A 22,320-nucleotide genomic window follows, 5' to 3' on the forward strand; every position below is an offset into this window, starting at 1 on the left:
GTCAGGATTCTAGAGTACCGGAAGTCTTCTGTTGTCTTGAAGTGTTTAAAAAGATGGTCCCTGCTTCTCAAATCCAGCACCCCTCACCCCCTCTATCTGACCCTTCCTTTCCCTTTATCTTTTCTTATTCCTCTTCTGCTCAATTTGAAATCTGCCCCCAGGAGTTTCTCTTCAGAGTGGAGTTTTGTCTGGCCAAAGAGCTTTGGCCAGTTAGTTTTGAGAGGTCAAGAGGCCACATTCTCAGCTCCTTCAGCCTTGGCTGCAAATTCCTCGAACTCACCAACTGTTGGAGTAGACCCGACATACTTAGCGGCTGTTCCCAGACGGGCCCGCTGAACTTTCCAGTTGAGTGCCTGCTGTTTGTTTTGGGATGCCCAGGTCTGTCAGATGCTGCACTGATCCCCTCTGCTTCCTCTCACAGACACTGGTACCTACTTTGCAGGTCTTGTGACTGTTGGTGATTTGTACCTGCTCATATTTGGGACTTCATGGAAATACTTTGTCACCTAGGCTTTTGTGGCTGTTTCCTGTGGATTTTTTATTTTGCTATCCTAGCTGCTCTGTGTATTTTTTATCAGGGGAACTGGGAAAGCCATACTGCTGCTGCTCCCATCTTCCCAGAATCTTCAAACACATTCTTTTTTTCTTTTCTTTTTTTTTTTTTTTGAGACGGAGTTTCGCTCTTGTTGCTTAAGCTGGAGTGTAATGGCATGATCTTGATTCACTGTAATCTCTGCCTCCCGGGTTCAAGCAATTCTCCTGCCTCAGCCTCCCAAGTAGCTGGGATTTCAGGTGCGAGCCACCACGCCCGGCTACTTTTTCATACTTTTAGTAGAGACGGGGTTTCGCCATGTTGGCCAGGCTGGTCTCAAACTCCTGATCTCAGGTGATGTGCCCGTGTCGGCCTCCCAGAGTGCTGGGATTACAGGCGTGAGCCACCATGCCCGGCTAAATGTGTTTTTCTTTTTTCAAAATTTCCCATTGTTGATTTCCCTGGGTTTTGTTTTGAACAGCTGTTACTGTTGGTTAGAAGCACGTTCTTTGCTAATACCAAGGCACGGGATAATGAGAGTTCCCTCTGCCCCGCCAGCAGGTGGAAGATAGCAGCCTTCCTTCAGTAGGCTCATCTCAGGCCGTGAGTCTCCATCTAGGGCAGGACTGTGTCTCGCTCTGGGGTCCTCGTACATACGGTTCCCTCAGCCGATGATGTCATCCTCCTGCTTCGCACTGGCTCACAAGCCTGGTCCTGAAGATGTCCCCCATCCCCCCTTGTCCCCCTTTGGTAGTGCTTTTTCTGTGCTTCCATAACATCTTGTGAATGTTTTATAGTAGCTGATATCACACTATATATGTTTACTTCTGCATGTTTCCCACAGCACTGTGAGTTCTTGAGGCTGGGGCCCTTGGCTTATTGGTCTTTGTGTTCCCAATGCCTGATCCAGTGCTGGGACTCAGTAACTACTCAGGAAACACTGGTCAATGAATGTCGGCAAGTTAGTGGTGCAAGGAGCAAAAGTAGCTCTCTGTGGACACATTGCAGGACAGACAAATGTAAAAATAAGTGCCACTTAGAGTCGTACTTAAAGAAATGAGTTTGTCCTGGGAAGGAACTATACTATTTTTATTTTCATTTTATTTAAAAAATTTGGCCAGGCACAGTGGCTCACACTTGTAATCCTAGCACTTGGGGAGGTCAAGGCAGATGGATCGCTTGAGGTCAGGAGTTTGAGACCAGCCTGGCCAACATGGCGAAACCCCACCTCTACTAAAAATACAAATATTAGCTGGGCATGGTGGTGGGTGCCTGTAATCCCAGCTACTCAGGAGGCTGAGACATGAGAATCGCTTGAACTCAGGAGGCGGAGGTTGCAGTCAGCCGAGATTGTGCCATTGCACTCTAGCCAGGGCAACAGAGTGAGACTCTGTCTCAAAAAAAAAAAAAAAAAAAAAAAACTTGTGGTAGAGAGGAGGAGACACTGGTCAAGTCCTTAGTATGCTACATTTATTTCGATTATAACCATTTAATTATAACCATTAAAAAGGTGGTGGGGAATTTAGGAAATTTAAAACAGACCATGACAATGATTAAGAAATTGGAAATTTGTGCTTATAAAGGAAAAACCAATGGTTAACTCAGGTGAAAAGTAAACATAACCCCAGAACCTAGCCGTAGGACAGACTAGTACACTGTGATTTCTGCATGTGCTTGCTTGAGGGCAGAGGCTTGACCTCTCTAGGTTCCTTCTAGTTCAGTAATGCTTTACTTGTTAATTAAGTTCTCTTCCTCTGGTGACGTGAGGGTTTGGAAAGTATCTTCAAGTGGGCCAGAAGACAGCTATTTAATGGTCTGATTTTTCTGGAAAGTGATATGTGATGACATTAAAACCTGAGTAACTAAGGAAACCAGACTTGCGCTGGTAGATACGAGAGTTGAAAATTTAACTGAGACAGAGACAAAAGAAAATCTGGCCATTTGCAGCATTAACCATATGCAGTGAAATCCCAGCAAAAATGGAACAGAGAGGCAGATGTACCTGAAGCATCCCTTTCTCCCTTCAGAAAAACAGTAAATAGTCAGTGTCAATTGTTGAGGTGAATACATTTTGCACACTAAGGTCACCCAGAAATACTCAGGGTCTTTATATAAAGACATTTTTTATAAAGATGACCTTTAATCATATGATTTAACGAAGGACATTTTTTACCGATAGGCCTTATAGTTGTGTCACTACTTATTGTGTGTGTCTGTGGATTAAATAGATTGACAAAGCAAAAAGGTATCTTTTCTCTAAGATCATAACTACGCCAAGAAGCACATTGTCTTTGTATAGGACCATTTAATGCCTTCTTTACTAGAAAAGTTGTTGATGGTAATCTAGCTCATAGACTTTACCTGGGAGTTGGGACTTGCAAAATGACTTAATTTGGTAGTTTCCAAACCTTGTTAAAAAGCTGAAAAAGTCCCACATTCTTATAAGAAGCTCATTTTTTAAAGCAGATAAAATGAAACTGATTCTATTGCCATTTCTCCCTTCCTTTCTTAGGTCCTCCCTAAAAGGACCTCCCCAAAGTGTAGTTTAAAATCACTAATTAGTCCAATAAAAGTTACTCCAGTCTAATTTCCCAAATTATCCTTAAGTCACTGAAGCATAGAACTCGCAAGGTCTTGATTTTAAGAAATCCCATAGTCTGTCCCTGGTGTGGGCTGCCTGCAGATGCTAATGACCTTCCTGTGCCTTCCAGTTTTAGCCAACTTTGAAGCAACATGACACACGTGAGAAAGATATAAGGACTTGGGGAAAGAGAGAGATGGAATGAGAAGCCTGTGAGACGAGTCATTGAACAGCTGCACTGAGGGCTGAGTTTCCATTTTCTTGGTCCTGGGATGTCTCTTCTCCCTTCCTCTCTGCTTTTTCCTTATACTGACCACAAGGAAGGGCAGCTCTATATACTTCTCTTGCTAGAGAAACAGTTGAATTTGACTATCATGTGTATCATTTTATTCCCATTCTTAATGGCCACAGTGTTTTGGAGCCCAAATATTTATTATTAGGTACATTGTTCTGGGATCAAGAAATTCACATATATGCCATATACTGCATTTATTCATTTTTTCAAATATGATGTATATCTTATTTAATGTACAATGTATATTTTATTTAATACGCAAAGACAAATGGAAATGTCCTTTTTTTGTATATCCATATCCTTTTTAATTCAGTCTTTTATTGAAATTTCACTTCTTGAAAGAATTGTTTCTGCTAGCGTCGTTCCCCCTGCCTTTTTTTCCTTTTTCATATAGGGCTAGTAAACAAAGTTTTTTTTTGAGACAGAGTCTTGCTCTGTCACCCAGGCTGGAGTGCAGTGGCATGATCATAGCTCATTGCAGCCTTGAGCTCTTGGGCTCAAGTAATCCTCCTGCTTAGGCCTCCCAAAGTGTGGGAATTATAGGGATGAGCCACAATGCCCAGCCCTAGCACACTTTTCAAATATCGAAAACTGTCACTGACTTCTTTAATTTTGATGGTTTGTGAATTTTTCTATTGTTAAAAAGATAATGTTTTTTAATAGTGAAAAAAGCAGTGTTAAGTTATTGCCTATGGTCCAAATGATTATATAAGATAAAAATGACCTTAATAGGGTTACAAATATAAAAGCTGGCAATTAACTATTAATCAGTGATATATTTTAAGGCTCAATAACATTAAACATTTTGAAATAGTCTGAATTAATATTATTTTTCAATTATACACATTGTAAAATTTTAATAGAGCATATTTGACATTATTCATCACTGCGATTAGTTTTTGGTGACTTTTTATTGGAGGGTTTCCTTAAATGTGTTCTTTCTCATTTCTTTCTATTCTACCTATTCCCTTCTATGATATAATTTACCTTTTGTGAGGAACATAGGAGGTGGGTGAAAAATGTGTGAATGTTTTTGAACTCCTTATTAGCTTCAAAACAGGAAAGCCTTTTCTATACCTTTTTGCTCCAGAAGAAAGTAGAACCAGCGACCTGCAAAAACTAGGTTCTTATACGTAAAAGGCTTTAAATAAGCTCTGTTGTCTGGTTGTTATATGTTGTTAGTATTAATAACTTCTGAAATTTTACTGGCTTATCTGAAGGCTCTTGGTGATAGAGATAATCTTTAAATATTCTCTTGGCAACCTCTTTTATTTATGTATTTATTTTTGGTAAGAAAAGGTAGGAGGATATTTAATGAATAAGGTTGCCCAAATACACTGTTCATAGGTGGTCCAGTTAAATTAAGCAGATTATAAATTAATGTAAATTACTGTTTCTTTATTGTAAGTTAAATAGGATGGCAGCTTCAGTAAGTAAATCTTTTTATTACTTCGGTTAAGCATATGGTTCCTTTTGTCTAGTTGGTCTAATCCATTGTTAAAGGTAGGGTCGTGAAGTTTCTAACTATTATTGTTAAACTTTCTATTCTCCCTTCAATTCTGTCAGTTTTTGCTTCATACATTGTGGAACTTTGTTCCTAGGAGCATATGTTTATATGTTCATAATTGTTATGTTTCTTTTTTTTCTTTTAAGAGATAGGATTTCACTCCATTGCCCAGGCTGGAGTACAGTGGCATGATCATAGCTCACTGTAACTTCAAACTCTTGGGCTCAAGTGCTGGGACTACAGGTTCATGCCACCACGCCCAGCTAATTTTTTATTTTTATTTTTGTAGCAATGCTCTCTATGTTGCCCAGACTGATCTCAAACTCTCTGGCCTCAAGTGATCCTCCCTACCTCGGCCTCCCAAAGCATTGGGATTGCAGGCATGAACCACTGTACCCAGCCCAATTGTTATATCTTTTTAATTGACCTTTTTATTATTATGTAACAGCCTTCTTGGTCTTTATAATGATTTTTGTTTTAAAGTCTATTTTGTCTGATATTTATGTAGTCATGCTAGCTCTTTACTGTTTGCTTAGAATTTTTTTTATCCTTTTTCTTTCTTTTACTGCTACTTGTACCTTTGAATTCTAAAGTGAATCTCCTGTAGACAGCTATAGTTGGATATTAGTTTTTTAAAAAATCTATATGTTATAGGCCCAGCAATACAGTTATACACATGTTGTTTTATACAATTGCTTTTAAAATCAGTAAAGGGAAGAGAGGAGAAGAAATAGGCATTTATGTGATATTTTATAGTTACATAATTACGGGTGCTCTTTGTTTGTTTCACGTGGATTTGAATTGCTGTTTAGGACCACTTGTTTTAGCTTGAAGAACTTTATGTTAGTGTATCTTGTAAGGTGGGCCTGTTATCACAAATTTTCTTACTTTTTGTTTATCTGGGAATGTCTTTTTCTCATCCTCATTTTTGAAAGATAACTTTTCTGTATGTAGGATTCTTGGCTGACAGTTTTTTTCCTAGGAACACTTTGAATATGTTATATTATTCCGTTGATTCTGATGAGAAGTTAGCCATTAATTTTCTTTGGGTTGTCTTGTGATGAGTTGTTTTTTCTTTTATCTTGATTTTCAGTATTTTCTCCGTAAGTGTGTGTGTGTGTGTGTTTTAATTTTATTTTTAACAAAATGGAGTGGGTCTGCAGAATCCTTGTTTTGGGCTTTTAGCATTTTAATTATATATCTGTGACTCTCTTTGCATATATACTAGAAGTTCGTTGAGCTTCTTGGATGTATAAAGGTTTTTCATTGGCTAGGTGCGGTGGCTCATATCTGTAATCCCAGCCCTTTGGGAGGCTGAGGCGGGCAGATCACGAGGTCAGGAGATCGAGACCATCCTGGCTAACATGGTGAAACCCCATCTCTACTAAAAATACAAAAAATTTTCCAGGCATGGTGGCATACGTCTGTGGTCCCAGCTACTTGGGAGGCTGAGGCAGGAGAATCACTTCAACCCGGGAGGCGGAGGTTGCAGTGAGCTGAGATTGCGTCACTGCACTCCAGCCTGGGTGACAGAGCAAGACTCTGTCTCTCAAAAAAAAAAAGGTTTTTCATCAACTTTGGGAAGTTTTCAGGTATTATTTTTCTTCTTTTTCTTTTTAAGGGACAGGATCTTGCTCTGTCCCCCAGGCTTCAGTGCACTGGCGCAATCATAGCTCACTGCAGCCTCAAACTCCCAGGTCAGCTGATCCTCTCACCTCAACCTCCTGAGTAGCTGGGACAACGGATGTACACCACCATACCTGGCTAATTTTTATCTTTTTCGTGGAGATAGGGTCTTGCTATGTTGCCTAGGCTGGTCTCGAACTCCTGGCCTCAAGCAGTCCTTCTGCCTTGGCTTCCTAAAGTGCTGGGATTACAGAAGTGAGCCATGGTGCCAGGCCCACCCGTTATTTTCGACTATTTTATTTTCCTGTGATAGGTGATTTTTGTCTTCCAAAATTTTTGATATGTTTAAATTCTAATCTGCAGTATCTGTGAGTGTGATCTTACTTGGAAATAGGTTCTTTGCAGAGGTAATCAAAGATAAAACAAGGTCTTACTGGATTAAGGTAGGCCGTAATCCAGTATAACTCATGTCCCTGTAAGAATGGAGAAGATACACACCCGTAGAGGAGAAGATGCCATGTGAAAATGGCAAAAGAAGGAATGCTAAGGATGCCAGCAACCACTAAGAAGCTGGAGAACATCATGGAACAGATTCTCCCTCAGAAGTTCCAGGAAGAGCCAACCCTACCAATACCCAGATTTCAGACTTCTAGCCTCCAGAACTGAGAGAGAAAAACGTTTCTGTGGTTTTAAGCCATCTAATTTGTGATACTTTGTTATGACAGCTGTAGGAAAGTAATACAGATCTTGGGACCAGGAAATGGGGTGCTGCTCTAACAAATACCTAAAAGTATGGAAGTGGCTTTGGAATTGTGTAGTGAGTAGAAGCTGGAAGAATTTTAAGGTGCATGATAGAAGCAGCCTGGGTTGTCCCGAAGATACTGTTGGTAGAAATATGGACATTAAAAGAGACTCCAGGTAGGTCTCAGATGGAAATGAGGAACATGTTACTGGATACTAGAAGAAAAGCATGCCTTGTTTGAAAGTGGCAGAGAATTTGGCTGAATTATGTTCTATGTACAGTTCCCATATGTATGTGTAAGGGGCCGTCGTCTCTCCTGTTTGGAGAATGACATAGAGTTATCATGACAATTCTTATTATTAGGAAGTTGATTCATTTTTTTTATTTCATGTTTTCATTTTCATTCTGCAGAGCAGGTGAAGTCAAAACAACCCTTGCCTATTGGAAAAGCTGTAAAACATTAAGCTACTCTTTCTAGTTGGGAATCTCAATTTGTTTTAAATGGATTTGTGTGTCTGTGTGTGTCATTGGACAAGATAATAGCTCGGCAGTGGTTTGATTATATAATAGGTCTTCAGCTTATTAATCTAATTGGATTCCTGTTAATCTCTGAACAGTGCAACCAGTGACCATTGTCCAGGTATGAAATACTACAGCGAAAACCACCAGACTGATTTTGTAACGATATTTATATGAAAATGATGCCTTTATCTTTACAGTTTTCACCTTGTTTTCTGATCAGTATTTTATTTGCTCTCTTCTTTTTCTCCATATTGAGGCTTTGCCTATTTTTATTTTGTCTCAGATCTTTGCACAATGAACCTATAAAATCTCTAGTTTTTAAGATACATCTTTCAGTTACATCGAATGTCTTCTAAACTTTTTTATTATTATTCCTTCTTACTACTCTCTTGTGAATGAAGGCTAATGACAGCTCTGTTTGTCTCTGCATTTGGGTCCGGGTAATGAGATCCTTGTTCAGTAGTTCTTCTAATTTGGGGACTGGTGAGTCATTCATATGCACAAGGATCAGCCTATTATAAACATTTGGCAGGACCATTAATTTGGTCTAGGTCTCCCACTTGCCATTTCGGTGCTTGTGTCACTGCATTAATAGTTCCTTAGGTGTTTCAGATCATAATCCTCTTTTAGATCAAGGTACTTATTTTGCCCAGGTTTACATTTTTGCCATGTGTTATAGCTATGTTCAGAGGTTTTATAGGTTTTATACTAACTGGAGAAGCCTTTCTCAACTCTGTTGACCCAATGGGCCAACAAAAGAATATTGAATTTTCCCAGACAGAACCCTGCCGGTGTTTTCAGGTCTAGTTCTGTCCTGCAGATTCTCATCAGTTACAAGGCTATTTTTTTTTTTATTTAATTTTTTTTTTTTTTTGAGATGGAGTCTGGCTCTGTCGCCCAGGCTGGAGTGCAATGGCATGATCTCAGCTCACTGCAAGCTCTGCCTCCCAGGTTCATGCCATTCTCCTGCCTCAGCCTCCCGAGTAGCTGGTAGTACAGGCGCCCACCACCACGCCCGGCTAATTTTTTGTAGTTTTGGTAGAGGCGGGGTTTCACTGTGTTAGCCAGGATGGTCTCGATCTACTGACCTCATGATCCGCCCGCCTCAGCCTCCCAAAGTGCTAGGATTACAGGCGTGAGCCACCGTGCCCGGCTAAGGCTATTTTCTGCAGAATGTTCCTGGTATTTGTTATTTGCATAGCAGATTCTATTGTATATGTTTAATCTGCCAGCATCTTTTGATTCTCAGAAACTTGCAGGAATGCTCTAGTTTTCAGGCAGCCTTTGCAGTCCCTAGATCGTAATGTAGAATGCCATCTTTTTGTTTTGACAGGGAGGCTTTATGATGATATTTGAGGGCTGAAAGTGATCTTGAAAGGCCAATTAGTCTATTATTTCTTTTTTTTTTTTTTTTTTTTTTTGAGACGGAGTCTCCCTCTGTCGCCCACGCTGGGGTGCAGTGGCCGGATCTCAGCTCACTGCAAGCTCCGCCTCCTGGGTTTATGCCATTCTCCTGCCTCAGCCTCTGGAGTAGCTGGGACCACAGGCGCCCGCCACCTCGCCCGGCTAGTTTTTTGTATTTTTTAGTAGAGACGGGGTTTCACCATGTTAGCCAGGATGGTCTCGATCTCGTGACCTTGTGATGCACCCGTCTCGGCCTCCCAAAGTGCTGGGATTACAGGCTTGAGCCACCGCGCCCGGCCCTAGTCTATTATATCATGAAAGTGTATGAAAGTTGATTCAAGTGAGGATTATTGACTAGTGTTAAATTTGTTAAGTGAATGGTTGGGGAACTAGAAATTTACAGTGGATCAAATAACACTGCACAAGCAATTTCCTATATGAAGGAGGGAAGACGTATCTGTACAGTGGGTGAGTGGATCAGACTTCATTATCCAAACCCTGTGGCCCATCTTAGTTATTATATATAGTGCTTATGTTTGTTCAGCCATCTTATGTGATGTAACAAAGGGTTCAAAGCACCATCTGTGATGTATTTTAGCCAAAAATATTTAGCTTGACTCCATTGAGCACTTAAATTTTTAAGATTAGTTTATAGATAATATTGGAGATAAAAAAAATCTATAAATAATACCACGAGGAAGCAGCCAGACCTGGCCTGGCCTTGTGAATAAGTCAGTGTCATAAAAATAGGGACTGTGCTAGATTCAAAGAGACTTAAGGAATAAACAATTAGATACAGTTCCTGGTCCTGGATTGGATACTGTCTTGGAAAAACCAGCTGTATAGGACATTCTTTGGGTTAGGGAAATTTGGAAATAGCCTGGGTGTTACATGAAATGAAATTTATTAAATGGAGAGATGAAGAATATTTTTTAAAAATCTGGTGACCAAAAAGAAGTATATATAAATATATACATAGAAAAAGATCTGGAAGTTTGTGTACTAAGGGGTTAGTGGTACTCTGTGGTTGACAGAATTTGGGGTTTTTATTTATTTTAGTTTCGCTTGTCTTTTCCTCCTAATTTTCTCCAATACATATGTCCTGTTTCTGTGTTAATAAAAGCTTGTTATTTTTTTTAAGTCCACACTATTTTTTTTAAGTCCAACCCGTCCTATACAGATGAGTTGTTTTAATACATTTTACTCATTTTTTTCTTGATAAGGATTTTGTAATGTTTGTTTGGGACACAAGATTCTATGTGCATCTCTCTCTCTCTTAAAAATTTAATATTCTATTATGAAAAAATTTAAATACATGCAAAAGTAGATAGAATAATAATATGATTTTCCATGTACCCATCATCCAGCTTCAGCAGTTACCAATTAAGTATAGTGTATTTCATGTCTATCCACCATTCCTCTCCACCCACTATTTTGGAGTAAATCTCACATGTCCTACCTTTTCAGCCATAAAGAGTGCAGTGTTTATATCTAAAAGTTAACAACACTTAAAAAAATTACAATACCAGTATTATAACAAACAAACAATAAATTAGTGGTATTTCCTTAATGTAATCACATATCCAGTCATTATTTACTTTTTCCCAGTTGTCTCATAGTCATTATTTCCTTTAGATTATTCAAATGAGTACAAATAAGTTGCCTACATTACAGCTGGTTATGCCTTAAGCTTATTTGGTTTATAGGTTTCTCCATCCTCTGCTACCATGTTTTTCTCCTGCAGTTTATTTATTGAAGAAACTGGGCTCCTTATCTTCTAGAATTGTTCACATTGTGTATCTTTCTGCATGCTGTCTTAACCTTTCAGTGCCCAAGACTGGAAACTGTTCTCTAGAATGCATCTGAGCAGGGCTGCCATTTAAAGCTTATAGAAATTGATACAACATAGTCAGTTGTAATACAGGGAACTTTTGTATACCCAAGCACTTTCTTTTCTATTAAATTAAGATTTTGTGCAATCTTTTTACTAGGAGCATTGTGTATGTGTGTGTGTGTGTCCACATGTATACAACTAACTGCTCACGCAGACACTACCTGAAAAATGACGCAGGCAAGCTGGAGAAATTGAGCCTGGAGAGTGCTAAGAGGACACCTGAGAGGGCGCTCACAGAAGGCTATCAAGGGCAAAAGAAGTGGCCTTGACTTTGTCAGTAATTTGTCTCCCCTCAATATTTAAAAGTAGATTTGTGTCAATATATAACCTCAGAACATTCATTAATCCCCTATCTGGATGGTTCTGTTCATAACATGTATTTGTTCCAAACTCAAGTTGTTAATAAGAAATACTAAAACAAATTTAGATGTGCAATGGTTTTCATTATTCTAGAGTGTGGAATCACATGTGTAAATGTGGTACCACGTAAATTCATACTCCATTTCACAAGTCATTGTCCCTCACTATATGTAATAGTGTTTTCCTACGAGTGTGTGTTTAAGTTAAATAGTTTTAAATCATGTCATACTTTAATTGCTCTAAAAAGTTAAATCTTATAAACATATTTATGGAATGCGTTTGTAAAATCCATAAATTGAAAGGGAGAATTGATTTCCATCCTGAAGTCCTTTGAGTTTAAGATACTTACAGGCTTGATTATTTTAACTGGATGAAACTTAATTCCCTGTGGGATACACAGGGATAGGTTTTAGAGATCAGCTACACAAATGTTTAGGCAGCTGCTTGCTAAATTTCCTTTTTAACGATTACTGAAAAGTTCACCCTGAAAGAACACTGTGGTATAGTGTGAGTCTCTTAATATTTAATATCTTCAGACAGCTTGGTGTATTGCTTTTTATTGATATGCCCATGTACTTTTTTGTTTTATTTTACAGGAATTCTACTAAGGTCAGGATTTCCACTGCCTACTTATTGATTTGTCTCTCATGGTTGCAGGTTGAAGACGACAGCGATGCAGAGACCTATGGAGAAGAGAATGATGAACAGGGAAATTATTCTAAAAGAAAGATTGTCTCTAACTGGGATCGATATCAAGATATTGAAAAAGGGGTCAATAATGAAAGTGGAGAGTCCCAGAGGGGAACAGATTTCAGTGTCCTCCTCAGCTCCGCAGGTATGAATTCCAGTTGCATGCATACTGCTTAGTGCTCTAAAACTTGCACAGACATTGTATTTATATTTTTAAATTCCACTTTTATAACTAGCAATTTATCCTTTGTTCTTTGGATTTTAAATTCAAGTAAAGGACAGTGTTTCTAATGGCTTGTAAGGGAAAAAAATGATGTTAAGTGGAAGTAAGGGTTTCCATGTACTGATGTAGAATGACTAAAGTCTTTGCGATAGATAAAAGCCTTCCTATAAGTGGAAAAAGCTGAGCCATGCCGCTGTAAATTTGATAGTCTGAGAAAAATAAATGTTTGCTTTGATACTGGAGGAAACATTACTTATATTTATAGGAAGCATGATAAAGTTTCTAGAATATACGTTCTCTTTTTTCTTCCTTTTTTTAAGTAGCCGGGCATATGCACAGTAGTGGATATGCACTTATTGGAGCCAGATGCACTGAGCACCAAGTTTTTGATTGTGCTTTTGGATAGTTTTCTCTGTCAATACAGGGAAAACCCAGTCTGTCCGTGATCAGCTGTAATCTAAGATCTGTTGCACCTTCAGTGATGTGACGCTGGAGAGCAGTAACAGGGAATAATGGGGGAGTGCTGGGTGTACAGACGGCTGCAGGGTCCCTACTAAGGTGTGGCGTAAGAATTTAAAGAATAAGTGGAAGATAGATGAGTGATTTCCAGGTGTTGGGGATGGGAGGGTGGGAGGCGGGTGTGGTTATAAAGGGGCAGCATGACAGATCCCTGGGATGCTGATACTGTTTAGTATCTTGACTGTGGTGGCAGATACAGGAACCTACACAGGTGATAAAACTGTGTAGAACTTAATATACACACATGTACACAAACAAGTATGAATAAATTTGAATAAGATTGGCAGATTGTGTCAGTTTCAGTGTCACTCTCCTGGTTGTGATATTATATTATGGCTTTGCAAAATGTTATTGGGGGAAACTGGGCAATGTGTACAAGAGATCTCTCTGTATTATTTCTTTACAACTATGTGTGAATCTGCAATTACCTTAATAAATAATTATTGCCAGGTTAAAAAGATACAGAGGATGCAGACGTGAGAAGCAGAGAAGTAAAACAAAAATAACACTTTGGGACTGTTTTGAATGTTTTCTTCCGCATGACTTTGATGTTGCTGTTTAGTTCTACCTTTCTTCTTTATCTGCCTGTATTTTTGAATGCCTGCATGAGGCTAAGAACAATAAAGTGATGCATTCTCTTCTAACTTAATAGAAGATGCTTTTCTGAGCAGGAAAGAAGTACATCGTAAAATTGTGAGTCAGAAGCACAGGATTCAGTTTGTCATTACCATAGATGATTCCAATAGCATAACTTCTTTAGGTTTGTGGAGTGTTCTCAACTCATTGACTGTTCAAGGACTAAATAATTTTTCCTGTCAAATGAGTGCTTCCCTCTTGGTACCTATATTTTGGCCAATTATGGGTTTATAAGCACTTTTCTTCAAGGTGGGAGAAGGGGAATGAAAGTAAAATATGAGCTGGTTAGTTTTAATTCTCATCAGCTGTTCTGCCAAAAGATCTGGGGGAGAAAACTGAAGTAATGCAATGAAATGAACTTGTGGACTAAAGCAGATTTAATTCAATCAGTGTGTAGTCAGTTACTAGTATCTGGCAAAAAGAGATACTTCATAAATGTTGGAAGGCAGTTAAAAATTCTAGTCCAGGCTGGGCGCGGTGGCTCATGTCTGTAATCCCAGTACTTTGGGAGGCTGAGGCAGGTGGATCGCCTGAGGTCAGAAGTTCGAGACCATCCTGGCCAACATAGTGAAACCCTCGTCTCTACTAAAAATACACAAAATTAGCTGGCGGTGGTGGCAGGCGCCTGTAATTCCAGCGACTAGGGAGGCTGAGGCAGGAGAATTGCTTCAACCGAGGAGGTGGAGGTTGTGGTGAGCCGAGATTGCACCACTGCACTCCAGCCTGGGCAACAAGAGCAAAACTCCATCTCAAAAAAAAAAATTTTTTTTTGTCCAACCTAGCAGGCCTGTCCTCTGGTTTATGATTTTGTTTATTTATTTTAGCATTTTATTTATAATTGAAAACCTGGCATGGATTGAGTGTCCCATGTATTTTTCTTGTAGTGTCTTTGCTTACTGATTTCTTCTGAAGTAGCTTATTTATCTGTGATTGGTTTTTTTGGTGATTGCCAAAAAACCCTGTCTTTTGATATGTGCTTACATTTCTTTCCCACTCTGTTGCTGATCTATAGGTTTCTTCTCATGATAGCATAAGACTGAGAAGAGCTTCCATGCTTTCTTCATACTCAGTGTTTTGGTGCTATATTGGTTTACTTTCGAGAGGTCAACTTCATTCTCTGATAATAAAAATTCTGCAGTATGTAGTGTTCTCTAGGTAAGCTGACCATACTCCTTGAAACGATTCTGCTTCGTAGTGTACTATCCTTGTTGGTATAAATAAATATACAACTGAGAAAAAATATTGCTGGTTCCTTAGGTGTGCAGTCATAAACTTTTCTAGATATTGCCAAATTGCTTTCCACAGTAAAGATGAGCTAGAGTTCCTAGTGTTCAGCATCTCTGCAAATACATAGTACTGTTGGACTTTTAAATTGTGACCAGTTGACTGAATGGTATCTAGTGTAGTTAATTCAATAGATATTTAAGTACCCATTGTTTCAGCTATTGGCTTAGAGGCTGGGCATAGAGTGGTGAACAGAACAGATATAAACGCCTGCCTCACAGAGTTGACTTTCTAGAGGGTCGAGATAAACAAGAAGAATATGTAAAATGTTAAATGCTGTAATTGCTTAGAATAGAAATAAAATGAGGAAGGGCTGTTACCAGTTTTAGAAGTAGCCTGGGGTCTTACTGAGAAGATAACATTTGAGCAAAGATCTGAGGAGGGTGAGGGAGCAAGTGAGGATATCTGTGGGAAAAGTGTCCCAGGTAAAGGGAATAGCAAGCTCAAAGGCTCTGAGATTAGGAGGACAGGGAATCGCAAGGAAGACCAGTGTGGCCGAAGCAAAGTGAGCAAGTATGCGATGGGGTCGGAAAGGCCTTGTCCAGCCAGATCGCATAGTATTGTAGGTCATTGTAAAGATGTTTTCTTTTGTTCTGAGTGAGATGAAAAACCAGTGGAGGGTTTCAAGAGAAGAGTGATACAATTTTCCTCCTGTGTTAACAGGATCATTCTGCTGTGTTGGAAGGAACTGAAGACTGGCAAGAGGGGAGCAGGTAGACTAGTTAGGAAGCCACTGCTACTACTGATAGCAGATAGACTAGTTAGGAAGCCACTAGTTATAATCCAGGTGAGCAGTGGTGGTGGTTGCTGGGTCCAGAGGAGAGCAGTGGAGGTGGTGAAAAGCGCCTGGGTTCCAGATCTATGTAGAGGGAAGAGCAGAGAACACTTGCAAATATTGGGTATGAGATAAAAAGATATGTAAGGATGACACTCGGTTTTTGGTCTGAACAGCCAGAAAAAGGGAGTTGCCCTTAACTGAGGTGTGTAAGTTATAGGAGGTACTCAGTGTTGCATGTATTAAAATTGAGATGTCACTTAGATACCTGCTGCAGTCAGAATTCCTTAAGAAATGGCTGGCACACTCAATATAATTGAACATTGTTTTTCTTTTTTTTTGAGACGGAGTCTCGCTCTGTCACCCAGGCTAGAGTGCAGTGGCGCAATCTCGGCTCACTGCAAGCTCTGTCTCCCGGGTTTACGCCATTCTCCTGCCTCAGCCTCCCGAGTAGCTGGGACTACAGGCGCCCGCCACCGCGCCCTGCTAGCTTTTTGTATTTTTTAGTAGAGACGGGGTTTCACCGTGTTAGCCAGGATGGTCTCAATCTCCTGACCTCGTGATCCGCCCGTCTCGGCCTCCCAAAGTACTGGGATTACAGGCGCGAGCCACTGCGCCCGGCCAATTGAACATTTTGGCAAAGGAATCATTTACAAAGGTATGTGCAGAGTATCATGAAAGCACTGAGGTAGTGCTGAGTTGAGAGGGAAATAGCAGCAGAGATGGTACCACCCTAGTTACTGGAAATCTGAAGAGAGTCATAGAGAGTTGGCCTTGGGAGGAATCACCTTCAGTGAGGGGACTCAGCCAGTGAAGATGACCCCACACTGAGAGAGTCAGAGGAACAAACATTCTCTTCCTGTCTCTGCCAAGGCTTCCATAAGCCTAACCTACTGGAAGCCAGAAGACAAGGGAAGTTGTAGTCCATACTGGTCAACCTTCTAGGGCAGAACAGGATGGAGAAGGGTGGGGGATAAATCTGCATTGGCACATGGAAGAGACCCAGCACAACATCTAATAGGCGGCATGGAGCAGGCTGCTGGAAAGAGGAATGTGGGGTTCAGGATCCAGGCCTGGGCTGGCAATAATACATTTGGGTGATGCCAGCCTATAGATGATATTTAAAGTCATGAGAATGTATGAGATGACCAGGGGAGTTATTACCTAGAGAAGTACTGATTCCCAGGAACCACAGTGTCTACAGTTTAGGGTAAAGAGAAGAAAACAGCAAAGGAGACTGAGCATGAGTGGTAGAAGAAAGAACCAGGAGAGTGTAGTGTCTTTAAGTGTTTTAAAGCAGGAGGAGAGATCTGTATCAAATGCAGTTGATGACAATGAAGAATTGACTGTTAAATTTAACAACAGGAAGGTTATTGGTGATCTTCACAAGTGCAGTTTTGTTGGAGTGGTGGGATAAATTTTCTTGACTTTAAAAAGAATGTGGGAGGAGACGTTTGAGACAGCAGGTATAAATGACTTAATTTTAAGGAGTTTTGTTGTAAAGGAAAGGAGAATAATGGGCTGGTGGGAGAAGGGGGTCAACACTTTCTCATTTTTTCTTTTTTTGGCATTTCTTTTGTAGCGACAGGGTCTTGTTATGTTGCTTAGGCTGGTCTCGAATTCCTGGGCTCAAACAATCCTGCCTTGGCCTCCCAAAGTCCTGGGATTACAGATGTCAGCCACTGTGCTTGGCCAGTTAAGACATTTTTTAAAGGTGGGAGAAATAACTACATGTTTACTTGATGATAGATCCAGAAAAGAGGATGAAAATAATATGGGGAGGGGTGAGTATTCCTGGATCTATGTTCTTTAGTAGATTATGAGCTTGATAGGATCTATTGTGTAGGTGGAGGGATGGCCCATTGCTGGGGCTTGGGCAGTTTTCCAACTGTAATTGGAGAAAAGGCAGAATATATGGGCATAGATATGTGTAGATGGGTAGATGTCACGGGGGCTTGAGGAAGCGGTCTAAGAAAACCATGGATAAGTGTTGTGGAGGAGGTACTGGAAGTAGAAGGTAAGAAACAGTTGTTGAGGAAGTGGGAAAGTATAGTTTCCTATTTTCCAAATAGGAAAATGCAGTATAGATGTTGGGTGACAATAGGGGCCCACATGAAGTTGGTATTCATAAATTTTAGGTGAGAACAGGTATACTTTTCCTCTACCCATATTGTGCTGTATGGGTGCAGGCCCAGAAAGACCGGACGGAAGGGTAGGACTTAATCATGATTGTAGTTTAGCAAAGCAAATGCAATGAAATGAGAGGGAAAAGGAGATGATTATTAGAATGACTGACATGAATTTAAGTGGGATAAGGAAATAAGTGAAGATATGGGGGAAGATGAGGGGCAGTAAAAAGATCGTGGGATCACAGGACTACAGATTCTTCTAGGCAGAAGGATTATTGACCTTCTTGAGAAAGTGTGAGTTGGAGAGATGGGAAGTGGTGGCTGTAGATTAGAATGTTTCACGTTGAGATTTGGTGGGGCAGGGGGTTGCAGATGATGGTAACGATAGAGTCTTATATAAAAATATGGGCATGCCTGGCTGTGAGGTGGTATGGAGACCTCATCCTTGGAGGTTTTAGTTTACATTTCCTTAGTTGTTGCTGACGTTGAACATCTTTGTATTTGTGGTGCTTGCTTTCTTTGTGAACTGCTTGCTCACATTCTTTGACCATTTGGCTATTTTGTTTCTTATTGATTTGTGGGTTAAAAACGATTTGACACTTATCTTTTGATATTCGTGTTTGCAGGTGTCTCCTGATATGAGATTCACTTCTATAGTGGTGTCTTTCAGTGCATTGTTTTAAATTTTAGTTGAATTTATCAACTTTCTATCCTACTGTTCATGCTGTTTTATGCCTTGAGAAATTCATCTTTCCCCCAAGGTTAAAGATGTTCTCCTATATTTTCTTCTAAAAGTTCTAATTTAGCTTTTTTTTCCCTGAAGAGTGTTACATTTTATTGTTTGCTACATTCTCGTACCATGGTTTTCAGCTCCATCGGGTAATTTAAGGTCTTCTCTATGCTGTTTATTCTAGTTAGCCATTCATCTAATCTTTTTTCAAGCTTTTTAGCTTCCTTGTGATGGGTTAGAACATCCTCCTTTAGCTCAGAGAAGTTTGTTATTACCAGCCTTCCGAAGTCTACTTCTGTCAGCTCGTCAAAGTCGTTCTCTGTCCAGCTTTGTTCCGTTGCTGGCAAGGAGCTGCGATCCTTTGAAGAAGAAGGGGCGCTCTGGTTCTTAGAATTTTCGGCTTTTCTGCTCTGGTTTCTCCCCATCTTTGTGGTTTTATCTACCTTTGGTCTTTGATGTTGGTGACCTACAGATGGGGTTTTGGTGTGGATGTCCTTTTTGTTAATGTTGATACTAGTCCTTTCTGTTTGTTAGTTTTCCTTCTAAGAGGTCCCTCAGCTGCTCAGCTGCTGGTCTGTTGGAGTTTGCTGGAGGTCCACTCCAGACCATGTTTGCCTGGGTTATCACCAGCAGAGGCTGCAGAACAGCAAATATTGCAGAACAGCAAATATTGCTGCCGGATTCTTCCTCTGGAAGCTTCATCTCAGAGGGGTACCCACCTGTATGAGGTGTCTGTCGGCCCCCACTGGGAGGTATCTCACAGTCAGGCTACACGGGGGTCAGGGACCCACTTGAGGAGTCAGTCTATCCATTCTCAGAGCTCAAACACCGTGCTTGGAGAACCACACCTCTCTTCAGAGCTGTCAGACAGGGATGTTTAAGTCTGCAGAAGTTTCTGCTGCTGTTTGTTCAGCTATGCCCTGCTCCCAGGGGTGGGGTCTACAGAGGCAGCAAGCCTTTCAGAGCTGTGGTGGCTTCCGCCCAATATGAACTCCTCCAGCCACCATGTTTACCTACTCAAGCCTCAGCAATGGCGGGCGCCCCTCCCCCTGCCAGGCTGCTGTCTCGCAGGTCTGTCTCAGACTGCTGTGCTGGCAGTAAGTAAGGCTCCATGGGCATGGGACCTACCAAGTCAGGCGCAGGATATAATTTCCTGGTGTGCCGTTTGCTAAGACTGTTGGAAAAGTGCAGTATTTGGTTGGGAGTGTCCCGATTTTCCAGGTATAGTCTGCCACGGCTTCCCTTGGCTAGGAAAGGGAAATCCCCTGACCCCTTGCACTTCCGGGGTGAGGCGATGTCCCGACCTGCTTCAGCTCGCCCTCTTTGGGCTGCACCCACTGACCAACCAGTCCCAATGAGATGAACCAGGTATCTCAGTTGGAAATGCAGAAATCACCATCTTCTGTGTCAGTCATGCTGGGAGCTGCAGCAGCATTTTAAAAACCTAAATGATATAATGACCTGCAATTTGGAGTGGTCTGAAGCATCTGATTCATTTAATCATTTCAGTGACTTCAAAAAATGTCTTGAGATGGTGAGATTCTTCACACGCTCTGCACAGTTCACAGATGGGGAGTCCCTTACTCCCTGGAGAGACTGGGGACAGTGATGGGACTGAGCAGGAGCTGGGTCACAAAATCGTTTGCTACATTCTTTTGCAACCATTTTAGATTGGTGGAGTGAGGTAGCATAATTACCATGTACTTCAGTCTTCTAAACAGTATATACCCTTTTGGTTTCCATTTTCTATGTTTCTTTATGAGTATATAATTTCTCTATTATGCACCAAAGTAGTGAAATTAGGAGCAATTTATCAACCTTGAAAATTTTGATTTTTGATATTGAACATTGAAGTTTGGCCTTTGATGTGATAGTTTTCTTTTGACAATATGGTTTAGTGCAAGGAATACAGGCCACCAACTCAAAGAAATGTGGATTTGAATCTACTTCTGTCATGACTCTGTCTACCCTTGGGCAATACTGTTTCTCCATGTAGGAAGAGCAAGAATAGCAGTAACAGTGCTTGATTTGATGATGCCAGCGTCTTCTTATCTTAAATTCACAACGGATTTTAGTTCTGCTTAATATGTAAACATGGTACCTACGTTTAGTATTTATTGAATTTTTTTGCTAATAGAACCTTAGTTATCTGTATTCAGTGAAGTCAAAGTCTAATTTCTTTGTTCCTTGAATGCTAGATATAAATGGCATTGGTCGTCAACAGAATTTATTTATATTTTTCTGAGAAATTAAAAGTTCTTGGGTATAATATCATTGATTGTTGAGTCGTTTATTGAATACAAGTGTTGTTCTGAGTCTCAAAGAATTTAAAAGTCAGTGGTCTTAGGTTAAGTAATAAAAATAAGTGTTACCCCCTTTCTCTTAGTTGTAGTTGTTCCCATCTATCATTGTTCATCTGTTTTTCTCTTCTATCTCAGTGTTTGTTTGCCACATGCCCTGAAGGATGGCCACTGTCATCACAGTGAGATGTAATCCAGATTTGGTTTCTCAGACAAAGGCTCTATGCTTCTCTCTCTTCCTCTCTTCCTCTCTTTCTCTCTTTCTCTCTTTCTTTCTTTCTTTCTTTCTTTCCTCTCTCTCTCTTTCTGTATTCATCTTTTTTAAAAAAAAAATTTCAATTTTTATGCTGGATTCAGGGAGTACATGTTCAGGTTTGTTACCTGGGTATATTGCATGATGCTGATGCAGAGGTTTGGAATCCAATGGATCCTGTCACCCAGGTACTGAGCATAGTACTTAATAGTTAGTTTTTAAACCCTTGCCTACTCTCTCTCCCCTCTCTAGTAGTTCTCAGTATTTATTGTTGCCATCTTTATGTCCATAGTACCCAGTGTTTAGCTTCCACTTATAAGTGAGAAGGTGCAGTCTTTGGTTTTCTGTTCTGGTGTTAGTTCGCTTAGGCTAATGGCCTCCAGCTGCATCCATGTTGCTGCAAAGGATATGATTATTGCCACATAGTATTCCGAGATGTGTATGTACCACATTTTCTGTATCCAGTGTACTACTGATGGGCACCTAGGTTGATTCTATGTCTTTGCTATTGTGAAAAGTGCTGCAATGAACATACACTTGCATATATCTTCTTGGTAGAAAGATTTCTTTTCTTTTGGATATATACCCACTAATGGGATTGCTAGGTCGAATGGTAGTTCTGTTTTCAGTTCTTTGAGAAACCTCCAAACAGCTTTCTACAGTGGCTGAACTAATTTCCATTCCTACCAATAGTATGTAAACATTCCCTTTTCTCCACAGCCTCATCAGCATCTGTTTTTTTCTTTTTTCTTTTTTTTTTTTTGACATTTTAGTAATAGCCATTCTGTGTGATGTGACATGATATCTTATTGTGGTTTTGATTTGCATTTCTCTGATGATTAGTGATATTGGGCATTTTTTCATGTTAGTTGGCTACTTGTATGTCATCTTTTGAGAAGTATTTCTTCATGTCTTTTGCCCATTTTAAAATGGCGTTGTTTTTACTTGTTCAGCTGTTGAAGTTCCTTATACATTATTAGACCTTTGTCAGGTTACATAGTTTTCTAATATTTTCTCTCATTCTATAGGTTGTCTGTTTATACCGTTGATAGTTTTTTCTTTTTTTTGCTGAGCAGAAACACTTTAATTAGGTTTCACCTGTCAATATTTGGTTTTGTTGCAATTGCTTTTGAGGACTTAAGGACTCAAAAGTTTTCCCTTGGTATCCAAGAGGGATGGTTTCAGGACGCCTGTGGATACCAAAATCTAAGAATGCTCAAGTCTCTGATATAAAATGGCACAATATTTTAATATAACCTATGCAAAAAGTATAGATATCTTCCCTTATATACTGTAAATCATCTTTAAATCACTTATA

The 22,320-nt window shown here is 40.1% G+C and overlaps 2 protein-coding genes across 2 annotated transcripts in view; one reads left to right on the forward strand and one right to left on the reverse strand.

Annotated features, from left to right (window-relative positions):
• The window catches only part of CHRM5 (cholinergic receptor muscarinic 5), a 99,630-nt gene that overhangs the window by 50,537 nt on the left and 26,773 nt on the right, over positions 1–22,320 (reverse strand). The window lies entirely within an intron of this gene.
• The window catches only part of AVEN (apoptosis and caspase activation inhibitor), a 186,726-nt gene that overhangs the window by 24,517 nt on the left and 139,889 nt on the right, over positions 1–22,320 (forward strand). The window contains exon 2 of the mRNA XM_023230218.2: positions 12,121–12,298. Coding sequence (XP_023085986.1) covers positions 12,121–12,298 — 178 coding nt within the window. The remainder of the gene's footprint in view (positions 1–12,120; positions 12,299–22,320) is intronic.

The sequence above is a fragment of the Piliocolobus tephrosceles genome, chromosome 6 (assembly GCF_002776525.5).
Source record: "Piliocolobus tephrosceles isolate RC106 chromosome 6, ASM277652v3, whole genome shotgun sequence".
Taxonomy (NCBI): domain Eukaryota; kingdom Metazoa; phylum Chordata; class Mammalia; order Primates; family Cercopithecidae; genus Piliocolobus; species Piliocolobus tephrosceles.